General features: G+C 41.3%; 1 protein-coding gene across 1 annotated transcript in view; it reads right to left on the reverse strand.

Annotated features, from left to right (window-relative positions):
- Positions 1 to 11,518: 11,518 nt before the first annotated feature.
- The window catches only part of lsamp (limbic system associated membrane protein), a 452,726-nt gene continuing 450,301 nt past the window's right edge, over positions 11,519 to 13,943 (reverse strand). Inside the window, exons 4-5 of the mRNA XM_071205172.1 lie at positions 13,255 to 13,342; positions 11,519 to 11,562 (exon numbers count right to left, since the gene is read on the reverse strand). Of these exons, the coding sequence (XP_071061273.1) occupies positions 11,519 to 11,562; positions 13,255 to 13,342 (132 nt within the window). The remainder of the gene's footprint in view (positions 11,563 to 13,254; positions 13,343 to 13,943) is intronic.

The following is a 13,943-nucleotide window of genomic DNA, read 5'->3' on the forward strand; positions in this document are numbered from 1 at the left end:
AAATGTGTACTAACAGAGGCGGGAGTGTTTGTGAAAACAATGGGGTCAGAGCTGCTGTCCGACGATTAGCTGTGCGGCTTCATCACAAACGGACGTCGCTTCACGTGACGCTCCGGAGGAAAGGACGTCCCATTGCTCTTAAAACTCATTCCCCTGCTTCTCGAGGTTTCCTTGCGTCTCTCCATGCTTCCCTGGTGGAAGGGACTAGACGCAGGGAAACAACGCAAGTGAGGGACGCAAGGATTCCATTTAACCGACCTGAGATGCAGCCAGAGAGGAAAGAATGGGAAGGAGTTTGAATCCACATGGGCCCGAGCAGCGCTGAGCTTGGTGCAACCGCGCTGTCAGGAAGCCTCTGAAACCAGATATCTCTCAGTGTGTGTCTGAAGTGCAGGGCTTTGCTACTCACTCACACCACGTGCACAAAACAAAGATGACTCCTCCTCATGCTGTTCTATCCCTTTCACATACTGGATCTAGGTGGAAGGCATTCATGGACCACAGCAGTGCACCCACTGATCTTGTCGGATCAAAATGAGCAGGGTTTACTTATTTGGTGAGCACTTTCAGCATTGTTGTCACGTCTCCCCGAGAGGCACACACACACGTTTGCCTCTCTGCTCTTATCTAGCCCATGGTGATAAAAGTGGGATCAAGGCCTAGCAGTGGGATTGCCCTGAACACCAGCGGGGATGACTGGCAGGAAGTTCACACACCAAACAACGCACAACATGTACACACAACCACATAGCAGGTGACCCTGTAGTAATGCAGGGCAAAGGCATTGAAGAACAGGTGACACAATTCTATTAAGCCACAGAGAGGTGAAATGTTAAAAAGCGCACAGATCAAACACAGAAGGGCATTCTGATGAAGCTCATAGATTTATGAGAATATAAGACCTTAAACTCAGTACTACATGTTGTGACGAACAAGTCACACACTATGACACCTCCTCTACACATATCCAGCCTGATATGGTCCCCTCAGAGAAAGCCGGTAAGGTCAGATTTAACTTTGCCACTCAATCTCACTTCCAGAGGCATTGAGGAGCGTAAGCAGCACTGTGCCAAAGGGCTGTCCATCAATGTGACAGGCCCTGGTCATGAGGATGGAAAATATGGAGGGAAGGGATACTGGCACTACGAGTGATGGGTATGTGTGGGGAATTGAGGCAATGTGGAAAAAAATAATGCTCCTCCATATCAGAGCTAAGACCAAGGAGACACTGTCCAGAAACGATGGCCAGTGGCTTGTCTGGTTAGTGTGTGAAATATGGCCCCAGTGGCTCACCTGCAGCCCCTGTCAATGCCCTGCTGTCATGTGTGGTGAAGGGATGGCCCCATTTAAATGCATGAAAGCATCTCTCACAGCCAGCATAAAGAAGATTAAAGGAGACTGCAGTTTTGTTGTCCTTTTTAGAGATTCTGTGTAAGCAACTGAAGCTCAGCAGGAAGAAAAAGGGAATGGTAAATTGTTGCTTTCATTAAAACTTCAAGGAGTCATTTTCATTATGAAGGTTCAAAGCATTGGGACATGTGTGTGGTTGCTTTCTCCCACTCTTTCTCTCTCTGCCCATCTTTCCTCCTCTTCATCCAACTGGGTAGCAACATGGAATAATGAACGACTGCACGTAATCTTGTCCCTGGAGGGCTGGTGTATATGGATCTATGTCTTGTCGCCGGCCTGCCGTCATGCTCACAGCAGGAATAATGAGGCATGTCGAGGCTTGCTGCTGGCCTTCGTAAAAGCCAGTGCTTCCGCAGGGTTTACTGTGTTTAGTTTTTGTAAATGCTCGAACCTTGGACTTCGATTTCCTCTGAATATTCTGAATATTTAAAGGCTACAAATAATGCACTGGGAGTGTTTGCAGGTAAATCAACTTTGTAGTGTTGCTTTAAAAGCCGCACTGATCAATATTTCTATATCAACCTCGGAACAAATGCACCTACAGAGATTTATCACCCTATTCTGCAGTTCCCCGGCTCCCGACTGTACTGTTTTGGTTTGGTAGACGCCTTCATGAAGTTGTTTCAAGACACATCAGGTGGCTGGTTTCAGTGCATCAGCTATAAAAAAAACTAATACCCTACCTGGCAGGCACGTGCAGAGGATGTTAGAGCTCAAATGCATAAAAGAGCACATTGGCGATAAGTTGACGATTTTTGACAATATCTTATTAAAAACATGCCTGGGATGACTCCTTTTTTCACATTGAAAAGGGAATATTAAAATGTATGTATTTATAACAAACCCAAAACAATTACACAAATCACATTTTACAAAAAGGGCACTTCTCTAATAGGTGGGCAGAAGGGCAGGTGCTGAAGCCCCTTCTGGAGTCTATCTGGCCATGTGCCTGATACCTGCTGTGAAGCTGACCGTTGAGCGGCCGAGACCAAGCAAGGAGGCAGAGGCAGAACGTCCAAAAATATAACCTGACGTGGGCATTTATTAAAAACATGGGCACAAAGTTCACAGCCTCAATCAATCCTGCTGTTCTCCTTGTCCACATCCTGCAGCCGCAAGGATCCACACACACACCCAGCCTCTCAACAGACAGGGCAACAGAGCCTAAATACCCACACTCCAATCATCACAACAAGACACAGGTGAGGGGGGAGGAGACACCACAGGACACCAGGTGCACACAATCATCAGCCACAGACAACATATACTGTGCAATCACGCCAACAAAGTGCCCCATCACCCGGCCTGAAGCCGTCAGTCGTGACGAAGCCACCTTCGTCACACCTGTACAATACTGAAGATCAAGTAAGTGACTGGCTGGTGGACAAAGTGGAGAATTTAGCTGCTTATTTCCCTCAGATAGTGAGCAAACAAACTAAAAGAGAGTACATTAATTAGGTGTCCAAACAAGCAACTCCAGCAAACTTTGTTGGGCCTTTAACATATTGAGCAGCTGTAGAGAGACAGATTGAGAAAGTGGAGGAGAGTGGTCTGATACTTACCCGGGCCACTGGAGCAAAAACTCTGTCTTCCTACAACAGGCTGGACCAAATGAGAAACCATATTGCCAAAAAAGGTGTATACTGCAGTTGCAAGTATTAGAAAAGACAGGAAATGTGCTCTCTTGGCCATAACCTAATGTGTTACAACACTAGAAAGCCAACATGTGCTTTTAACAGTACCTCAGGGCTTAAATAGACTGCATAGTGTGGGAAATATAGGCCTCAGTGTCATGTCCCCCACAGAATACGAAAATGAATTGCTTGTATTGTAAAATGCAGTAAATGTGGCATCAATGACGGTGTAAGCAGTAAATACTTGGACAGTGGACGGCAACAAAATTATGTCTGGGACTTAAAGTGCCCATGAGGTCCTTAAGAGCTAGAAAGCCCTTGACAAGCAATAGCCTTGCCCTCAAAGAGAGGCTGCAAATGACTTCTGCATAGCGAGGAAGGAACTTTGTTGACATGTTTGCTTATTTTGTGAATGGAAGCTTTATTGATCGTTCATAACCTGCTTTTTTTTCAGACGGGTAAGGAAGGATCATCTTGCGAAGAGAATGTAGTCTGAACTCAATTGCTGGTGGCAATACAAGCAATTATATGTACTATATGTGGTGTGATTACGGTGCTGTATCAGAAGAGCCAGACAGACTGCCGATATCTAGAATTAATGATAGCCATTGCTAATCTGCACTTCGCTGTACATGGCTTTCAATTCCCCTGCATTAATCTTTCTATCTTCCTCTGCATATAGCTCCATGGTTACTGTGAGAGGAAGAAACAAAATACCTCAGCAACAGCACAGATAAGAGGTGGTCCAAGATGCTAAAGTGTGAGGGTGTGCAGGGGTAGAAGAAAGGAGGAAGGGGTTGTGAAGAGGCGAGGGGCGACCACAGTGGATAGATGGTTTCACAGGCACAGCTGAAAGGTTCTGATTGTCCCATGATAATTGTTAAAAGGTCAGTCTGCCCAGACTTTAGAGGCGAAGATATGCGCACATACAGACACACACATCTGGACACACACTCATGCCCCCTCCTGCAAGGTTGCTCTTTAGAGTGACACGGCTGCCTTTAGAGAGTTCTGGGGATTAGCTCCTTAAATACCACAGCATTGAAGCCAAGGATGGAATAAATGTGAGGAAATAAAAGATGGATACATGCGGAAGATGACCTATTTGATGGGTTTATATCTTTCAGTCTAAAACTCAGCAATGTCTATGAAAACGATTATTGCCTTTGGCTGAGTTAAGGTCAATAATTAGGTTCGAGATCATACTGATAAAGATAATCATAAAAGTACTTGGCAGATAAAAGAGCGTCTAGGATTAACCGTAGCTATAACATTGCTCCAGGCTATAATTGTATTGGTCGGATTCTGTGCCTGTTGTTGCATACGTTCTGTCAGTTCTACATTGCATTAAAGCAGTACATTAATACGTGTCACTTCTCAATGGACACAATATATTGGAATGGGGTCACAGAACAGCTGCTTACGGGACTATTCACTTTTCACTGCTACTTTATAGTCTCTCTGTTCCTGTCACATTTATGAATGGATAATGCCATCTGTCTTGGAGGCAAATCGGCATGTGAGGAAAGCTTTGGGTGATAACTTGTTGATTTAAGAGCTAATCCAGATTGCCTAGACAGACTGGTCCTGGACATAAACCCAACATAAATAAGAATTATGATGCTGTATTGAACAATAGGCAAGAACCCATGAATACAACTTACTCTGTGATTTCTGGCTTTAATTCAAAAGCATTAAATCAATGCTGATTTGAATCAGCTGATTAAGCATCACTGGCGAGAAAAGGAAGTAGAGGAAATTAAAAGACAAAGAACAAAGACTGCAGCCTTTAGTGAATGCAAACCAACAAGATATCAATACTATTGACTGGCTTTAAAGAACGTGTGGCATCTGGCAAACAACCAACACACACCCTCTTGTATAATTAGCTGCACAGTGAAGTACACGGTGAGACATGTATGTATGAAACACATGAGATGTATATAATATGATAAAGTATAACCACTAGCAATAAGACAGTACATGTCAAAATCCATCAAGCTGTTTATGCTTCTTCAGCCCGAAATGAAAAATGTAACTTGATGACTTGATTTTGCTTTGGCGTAGCAATGAGGCCAATTATCCGTACACCTTCACACTCACAGCTACATCACTCGCTGGCTGTGGTTACTAATATGTTTCTAACTGGGAAACGAAACACGTCAAATGAGCATTGACTGTCAGATACAGTCCGCAAAACACATTTGCAAAGCATGTTGAGATTTGCTGAATTTGCTAAAACACTTCTGCTTTCACTAGGACTGTAATAAAAGTGATTGCGGCAATATCTATGCTTTTTATTATGTTATTTCAAGCGAGGCCCTTCCAAACATTACTCTCATTAACATCACTTCCAAAACAAGATTTCTCAAAATAATGCAGTGGTGGGATTTAAACAAGAGGGTCTACTCTACAGTCATGAGAGCACTTCTTAATAGGGCACAGCAGTGCATTGAGCAACGTAATAATACATAATAATACATTTTATTTGTAAAGCACCTTTCATTCTTAAAAGTAATCCCAAAGTCCTATAAGGGGCATAATATGCTTCTTTTTTTTTAAATGGTGGTTGTGACATTTCACTAAATAATAATAATGTCCACCTCATAGTGCTATTAGAGCTTAAATCAAGGGATAACTAAATGTTGTGGACTTCATCCTTCATCCCTCTTGTTCTTTGTAATCCAGTAATCATACAGTACAGTCATCCTACGCTGTCATTGGAGCCAGTCGCAATTTCTACAGGCTCGCACTACCTGATAGTATCTGGCATCTGTTAGCATCTAGCTCTCCTGCTTACAAACTTTTAGCCATCCCTGCTTATACAAGTAGTAGTTTTAGTTGTCTGCGATCTGCGGAGGCCTACTCCCACCTGTCGAGTACGGCTGTACTGAGGTGTTTTTCCTCCGGAGACGTCGCGAAGAGAGGAGCGGCTCCACCTGTTGCTGCATGCGATCTGCGATTTACGGAGGCCTGCTCGTCGCAAAGAGACAGAGCGGCTCCACCTGTTGCTGCCTGCGATCTGCGATCTACAGAGGCCTGCTCCCACCTGTAGAATACGGCTGTACTGGAGAGGTTTTTACCCCGGAGTCGTGGCGGAGAGACGGAGTGGATCACGCTTCGGGCTTGGCCTGCTTCCACCGGGCGTGTGCTGTGCGGAGGAGGATTTTACCACCGCTGGGGCCTGCTTTCCACCTGTCCTGGTTCTGCTGTTGCAGAGGCCTGCTTTCACCCCGGGGATACCACGGAGGGACCGGAGCGCTTCCACGCTGCTGTTTTCGCCTGTCCTTTGCTGCTGTGCTGATTTTGCTCCAGGAACATCGCGGATACTGTGTGCTGGTCTGGGAAAATGGCCCATATCGGGATTCTGCTGTGCCTGTTAACTGTTTTGGACTATGAGAAGATCTCTCATTCTGAGAAGTCTACTGGATTAAGGTCTGTTCTCCACCCGCAGTGGCATCCCCTGCAAAGGTTCGGATGTGTGCTCAAACAATTACCGGTTGCCTGTCACAGACCAATCTGCTCGACAAATATGTTTTGTCTTTTTTGTTTTCCTGCGATGATGGTTCTTCAGGACTGCTTCTAGCTCAAATCAACACTCTCGCAGACTTTTCCGGTGTTTCTAAATTAGATGACAATGTATGTGTGTCGTTTTAAGAGGAAAAGATGCCTGTTTTTGTTGTTGTTATTACTGTCAGGAAATGTACAACCTAACCCTGGTCTGCCCAGTAGTAGTCAGATCGCTACTCCTGCTGATTTTAAAGCTAGGTCTGGGTTGGGTTTCATCCACTTGAATGTGCGCAGTCTGTTAGGTAAACTAGATTTTGTCCGTATCTGGGCGAGCTCGACTGACGCTGACATCATTGTTTTATCAGAAACATGGCTAAACAAATCTATTTTGGCCTCTGACATTGCCTTAAATGGTTTTAATGGTTTTAATGTGCATCGTACCGACCGGCCTAATAAAGGTGGTGGCGTTGCCATTTATGTTAAGAATAAGTACAGTGTAACCACATTAGTTTCCAAATCGATCAGTAAGCAATTTGAATTTTTAGCCATAAATATAGAAGTGGCAAAGGGTCCAACAGGTCATGGTAGTGAGTTGTTACAGACCCCCCTCAGCTGTCAAAGACTCCTTGTCTTCACTAGCAAATTCTTTTATCACAACTAGACTACAAGGAATAGTGCTACTTGGAGATTTTAACTGGGACTGGTAACTGCAGTGTCAAAGGATTTTAAAAACCTTTGTATCTCTTTAAATGTTACTCAGATTGCTGACAGTCCTACTCGCCCTAACATTAAGTCCCATAATAAATCCTCCCTAATTGATCTTATTTGAATTAATGTTCCCCATAATTATTCATCTGTGGGAGTATTTACAAATGATCTGAGTGATCACTGTGTTGTAGCCACAATTAGGGACACTAAGGTCCAAAAGGTTAAACCTCGCATTATCATTAAGAGAGACAAAACACATTTTGTGGAGCAGGGTTTTGTGCATGATCTGTTTGATTTTGATTGGGGAAAAATCGGTCTGTGTGCTGATGTAGAAAACCGCATGGTCTTATTTTATCTTGCTTTTATGGAGATCATTGATAGACATGCACCCCTGCGTACATTTAGAGTAAAGGGACGAGACAATCCTTGGTTTTCTGCTAATCTGTCCAGTCTCCTTCATGAGAGAAACAAGGCCTGGGCAAAGGCTAGGAAATCAGGCTCAGAGGTAGAATGGCTGCGTTTTAGGCAGCTAAGGAATAGCTTCACATCGCAAATCAAAAGTGCTCAATCAAAGTACTATCTGTCAGTAACCACAAAGAATCTGAATAATTCTGGAACATTTTGGAAAGCCATTAAATCGTTATCCACCGGCGATATCCGTAATGAGCTCCGTGCATTACCACAGCATCTGGCACTATATCGGACAGGGCTACTATGCTAAATTGCTTTAATGAGCATTTTGTGTCCTGTGGTTCTCTATTTGATTCTGTCACTAACTCTGCTTCTGTAAACACCACAGTCTGTGACTCTGAAAAATGTGTGTTGGAAAACCCTTTTAGTTTTACCCCTTTTACTGTTGATGTTGTTCGTGAAGCTTTAACCAAGTTAGATCCTAAGAAACCGGCTGGCCCAGACAACGTAGAAACCTTTCTTTTTAAAGATAGCTGCAGATTTATTGCTCCACCTCTCACTACTCTTTTTAACCTCTCCCTCAGCTCAAACACAATTCCAAAATTGTGGAAGTCAGCGTATGTCCTGCCTTTGGTAAAAGGAGGGGAGGCCACCTTATTAAATAACTATAGGCCAATCTCTAAGTTGTCAGTTCTGGCTAAGGTTCTTGAACGCTTAGTGAGTGAACAGGTAAAGGTGTTTTTATGTACAAATGACATCCTGTCTAAACATGAGTCAGGCTTCAGAAAGCAACATAGCACCATCACTGCCACAATGAAAGTGGTGAATGATGTGGCGAGTATTTTAGATAATAGCAGAGTTGTGCAGCTCTATTTATTGACCTTTCAAAAGCGTTTGACACCGTCGATCATCACATTTAAAGCAGAGGCTAGCCAGTATAGGCATGTCCAGCCATGCAGTGGGGTGGTTTGTGAACTACCTCTCTGAAAGGTCCCAATGTGTTCACTTTGATGGGCTGTCTTCTGAGTGGTTGAACATTGCAAATGGTGTTCCCCAAGGTTCTGTTTTAGGTCCACTTTTATTCTCCATCTACATCAACAGTTTAGGTGAACATGTGGATGAAGCTACTTTACATTTTTATGCGGATGATACTGTGATGTATTGTGCAGGTCCCTCCATTAAGGAGGCTGGTGTTAAATTACAGGCTGTTTTTAACATTATTCAGACTCAGCTCTCTGAACTAAAGCTTCTTTTAAATGTTGAGAAAACCAAGGTAATGCTCTTTTCTAAAGCTAAAAAGACACCAGAGCCTGTTTAGATATTGTAACTACGCAAGGAATAAAACTTGAAGTGGTTACCTGTTACAAATACCTTGGTATCTGGCTTGATGATTGTCTCACTTTTAAACTTCATGTCAATAACCTGCTTAAAAAGCTGAGGGTTAGGCTAGGTTTCTTCTACAGGAACAAGTCCTGTTTCTCGCTTGAGGCCAGGAAAAGGCTAGTCACTGTGACCTTTTTACCTGTGCTGGACTATGGTGATTTGATGTATATGAATGCACCTGCCAATTGCCTGGTCAAGTTAGATCCTGCGTATCACAGTGCACTGAGATTTGTGACAAACATTTTTTTATGTTTCATGTGGAACTACTTGAGCAGGTCTCCCTTGAAAAAGAGATCAATGATCTCAATGGGATGTATCTGTATAAATAAAGGTTTGAAATGAAATGAACAAACCTTTTAAGAAAACTTACTTACTTACATTTTTCATACTTTTTTTATCCAAACCAAAGTGGGAGACTGACCAACAAGCAAATATTGTAATGTTTAATCTGTTTTAATTATAATATAGAAGGCCTATGTACTTCATTTGTTTGGTCAAAGAACACATCTGATGGTGTATTTTGAGACTAACAATCTTTTTACACTTTGATTTAGAAGACGATTTTCTCTGCAAGAATAATTTTAAATCACATTTTATGTTGACAGGTCATGCATGTAAGTAATACTATGTTTTTTAAGTGACTGGTCTGATAGACAATGTAAAAAAATGGGCTACAGACAGGATTTTACACTGTGAATGTCAGCATGAAAGCACAGACTCTCAGAATCTCTTGGATTGATGTCAGATTGTGTGTTGCAATACAATTAAATATGGTGATATTTGGTTTCAGCTTGAGTTCTATACAGTATATTTATATAATCCCCTTTCAATATGCTTTTTGAAAAGTGAAGTGATTTCATTTACAAAGGAAAAAAAGGCATTTCTTGTGTTTCTTAATATGTGTCAAGACATCATTTTTGGATTTGAAGTGACCATCACCCAAACACATTGTGCACACAAACACATACTTACTTTTATACAAGCACAATACTACCCTAACTAGCTTACAGACAAAATCAAATCTTCAAACCATCACAAAACTGGCCTGGGCTTGCCGATTGGTCAAAGTTATACAGTATGTTCAAGGTTCAAGGCTTTTATTAGTCATACGTACATAGCTACAGGGAAGTTATGACGATGAACATCTTAGGTCACAGGCTTCACGAACAGTGCAACACAATCAAACTAAGTGTGTGTTTCACCAAAATGAAATTGGATTGGGGTTGAAAGCCTGCCAATTTATTTGGATTCTTGTCATGTGCAGTGACCCTGCTTCTTGGTACCACTCGTCTGAGCCCTGTGAGTTCGCCACTTTTTCATCCACCCCAAATGTACTTTGTCTGATCATTTGTTTTCCAATTATGTTCCTGTCCCTGCTAGCAGAACATTGTCAGCTTTGGTTATGTGAACCCACTCTTGGGTCTGTAACCAGGGGCAATGTTTGATGCTTCGAACATTTTCATACCCATTAAAAGATGAAGGCAGGGTGAATTATTATCCTGCAGGGTTGATTGGGTTTTGCAGGGTTGGTTCAGGGTGTTGGCTGCATGTGATGGTATGCAGCCACACACAAATACACTTTGTTATCTTCCCTAAAAAACACTTAAACTTACATAAAGCATAGAAAAGTTATTGGATAAAACTCTTTAAGTAGAAGTTCAATAAGAAGGGGATTGTTCATGAAGAAGGATGTTACTTCCTACACTTTGCATTTAATCAGTATTTTGCACTCAGTAGTTCTCTCACATCTTTGTTCAATGTTTGACTAATGTTAGAAAGTAAATAAGAACTTCATAGTGCAAACAGTGCTCAGTAACACCTTCATAGTAACTGCAAGAAATATCCGCCTTCATGACTGCACTGCAATTTAGAAAGAAAGTGCTGAAGTGAACCTCAAGAGAAGATTACACCAACGGAGCGGGTGAATACAACAGATGAGCTAACAATGACAGCAACATTGAATGGGACTCAGAGGCAGAGCAGAGGACAACATAGCAGGAAAAGAAAGCAAAATAATCAATGTTTGGCTACAGCTGTGGCATTAGTCGTGATAAACGAGGTAGCCAACAGAAAATCTGGAAGTCGGCGCAGGACATTCCAATGATCAAGCTCTAAATAATCGGACACAATGGATTCTGGGAAGGAGAGGCAATTTGCTGCCATGGATCCAAGAAGAGAAGCGTCAATTCACATATTGACCTTTAAAATGTTATAAATGGATGGTCTTAAGTTCACAGCAAGATGGGAAGTCGCTGGTAAGTACTGTGAAATTACACTGTGGTGCATTTCCTCCACTGACAGCAGGTAGTATTTATCTGGGGTCAGGTTTCACGTCAGACAGGCAGTAGTTTTAAAATGGAAAGGGCAGTCAAAACAAATTCTGATCGATGAAAGACTGAAAGGTGGTGTAATGTTCTGAGCAGCAACATTTGTCGCTGTACATATACAGCATATTTCTATCCTCAGCTTTTCTTTTTTGGGTAATGGACAGTTAAAGCATCCATGGCTGAAAGCGAAATATAAAGACATACAAATGTCCCACACATGCAAACAAACAACCTATCAGAGATCAAACTATTGAGCACTCAGGTATTGCACTCGTGTCTGTCAGGCAGCCTTTTTCTGACAGGGTAAGAGCTAAATCTGTCAACTAACTGTGACTTTGAAAAACAAGACTAAAGAGTCTTTGAGGTGGCATTCTGATGGATAATGTTCCCTCTTTTTTTGGCCTTGATGCACAGCTCGATGTTTGTATTGCTCTTAAGCTTTCATGGTCCCGAGAGCTTACTGGCACTTCAGAAACGTTTCAGCGGTTTAAAGAAAAACTAAAAAGGCCAAGTATTCTGTCAGTTTGAAAATAAATAAACCGTCAAAAGCCTGCAGCTGCTGTTGAATAGGAACTTATATACATATCGGCATTAATGAGGCTGCTACAGCCAAGCTTGGTCGTTTGCAATTGTTCTCTTCATTTGAGAATAGTTAAAAGACAAGAAGGAGTAGGAACGGTGAAATGACTCCTAGGATATTTAGAGCCGAGTAGTTCCAGTTATAAATGATTGACAGATAAAGGCTGAAGTGCACAAAATACATCTATGCTTAGCTTACCGCACAGACTGAAAAAGGAATAAACGGCTAACCTGACTTGGTCTAAAGGGAACTTCAACTCCCTACCAGCAAATCTAAAGCATACTTAGTAACTTCTTATTTCTTTGTAAAATCAATGTGCAAACAAGTTTAGTTTTGGTTGAACTAAAAAAAAAAAAACTGCTGGCTCCTGGAACATATCAACCTTACAGGCATTTGGTAAGTGGAATCAACTTAAGTGCAGTAAAACATAAAGGATATGCAAATCATTTAATATATTTAATAAAATCATTTTAAAGCCTTGATTTAAAAAAAGCGAGTTGATTTGTAAAATCCAAGTTTGTGTCCATAGCACCAATCCTTTGCAGTGTGTCTTCCACATAGTGATGGTAAGTCACATAGTGCCTTATATTCTCAATTCTTAACATTATTATTTTAAACTAAGCCATGGCACAGGGAACAACATGTAGAATAACGAACACGTGCATGAACCTGTTTGACCAGACACAAGAGGTACAGATAAAAGAGTTTGTCCAGCATTGGATTCTCTTCAATCTCAAGAGGTACAACCTTTAAACTCTTTGATAACTATTGGAAGGCATTTCGGTGACAATTAAAACTAATTATATATATATATATATAAATTCCACCCTCCAGGCCTATAAGATCAAACCCTGCAGCATATTATCTTTCTTGCTCTCAACTTTCTGGCTGTCTCCATTCAGGAGGTAAAACTACTGCTCAAGGCTTTTGAAGTGCACTCAAGATTAATTTGAACTGGAACAAGAAATGATATTGCTGTAGGCGGCAGTTTGTGACAGAGCAGTATTTCCCTGACAATAAATATTCATATATTTTCCTTACAGGCACCTTAGAGGGACACATTTCAACGTTTAATAACAGAGTTTGGTGACGCTGCTGTTTGCTGCTTGTGTGCAGTTGGACAATGATGCGATTGACTCTTAATAAATATGACATAATCATTTCTAATTTGTTCTTGCTTCTGTTTGGAATATAATATATTGACACCATTTCCAAGTGTAAATCTGTACGGCTGGCTATATATTGGTTGTGTGTTGTGTGCTGCTGGTGTCTATGTGTAGGTGCCACTTACCTTGTACAATGAGGTAGACCTGTGAGGTCTTGGGCTGCTGCTTCGTCTGTATGGAGCAAGTGTACGACCCCTCATCATACACATCCACCTATACACAATAACAAATGCAATATTGTTTTAATTAGTATGAAAATATCTTATCATATGCCTGGCAGAGCATCTTATCCTCATTTATATTCCTACATGTTACTTTTTCAAGATCCTACTCTATAATTTTTATTTTGACAAACAAATTCAATATTCTCCAAATACATATTTATGATTCTTCAGTGAAACAACGTTATACAGGAAAGTAGTCGAATTATCTCAATCAACTTTATAATATATGTTTTGATTATTATTAATTAATTCAACTTTAAGAAGTCAAAGCTTATAGACATGAGTAATGAATGATCATCATTACATAACGGATACGATAACAGCATTTCAGCAGACCTCCCAGCATGGACAGTTTAGATGAGGTACTTAACCCTTTATGAAAACATGTATTATTATTTAGTAAGACTTGCTGAACTGATAATCAATGAAAACGATAACTTTAACATTCTGGGAGGATAATCTCATTTACTGTCTAGCAGAGGGTGCATTTACTGATACCAGTCTAACATTAGTTTATTTTCAAATGATTATTTATTGTTGTTAAAGCACAAAAAAGTGTTACAATTAATAGATGAACATACAAAAAACAG

Source organism: Pseudochaenichthys georgianus, chromosome 13 (assembly GCF_902827115.2).
Source record: "Pseudochaenichthys georgianus chromosome 13, fPseGeo1.2, whole genome shotgun sequence".
Taxonomy (NCBI): Eukaryota; Metazoa; Chordata; class Actinopteri; order Perciformes; family Channichthyidae; genus Pseudochaenichthys; species Pseudochaenichthys georgianus.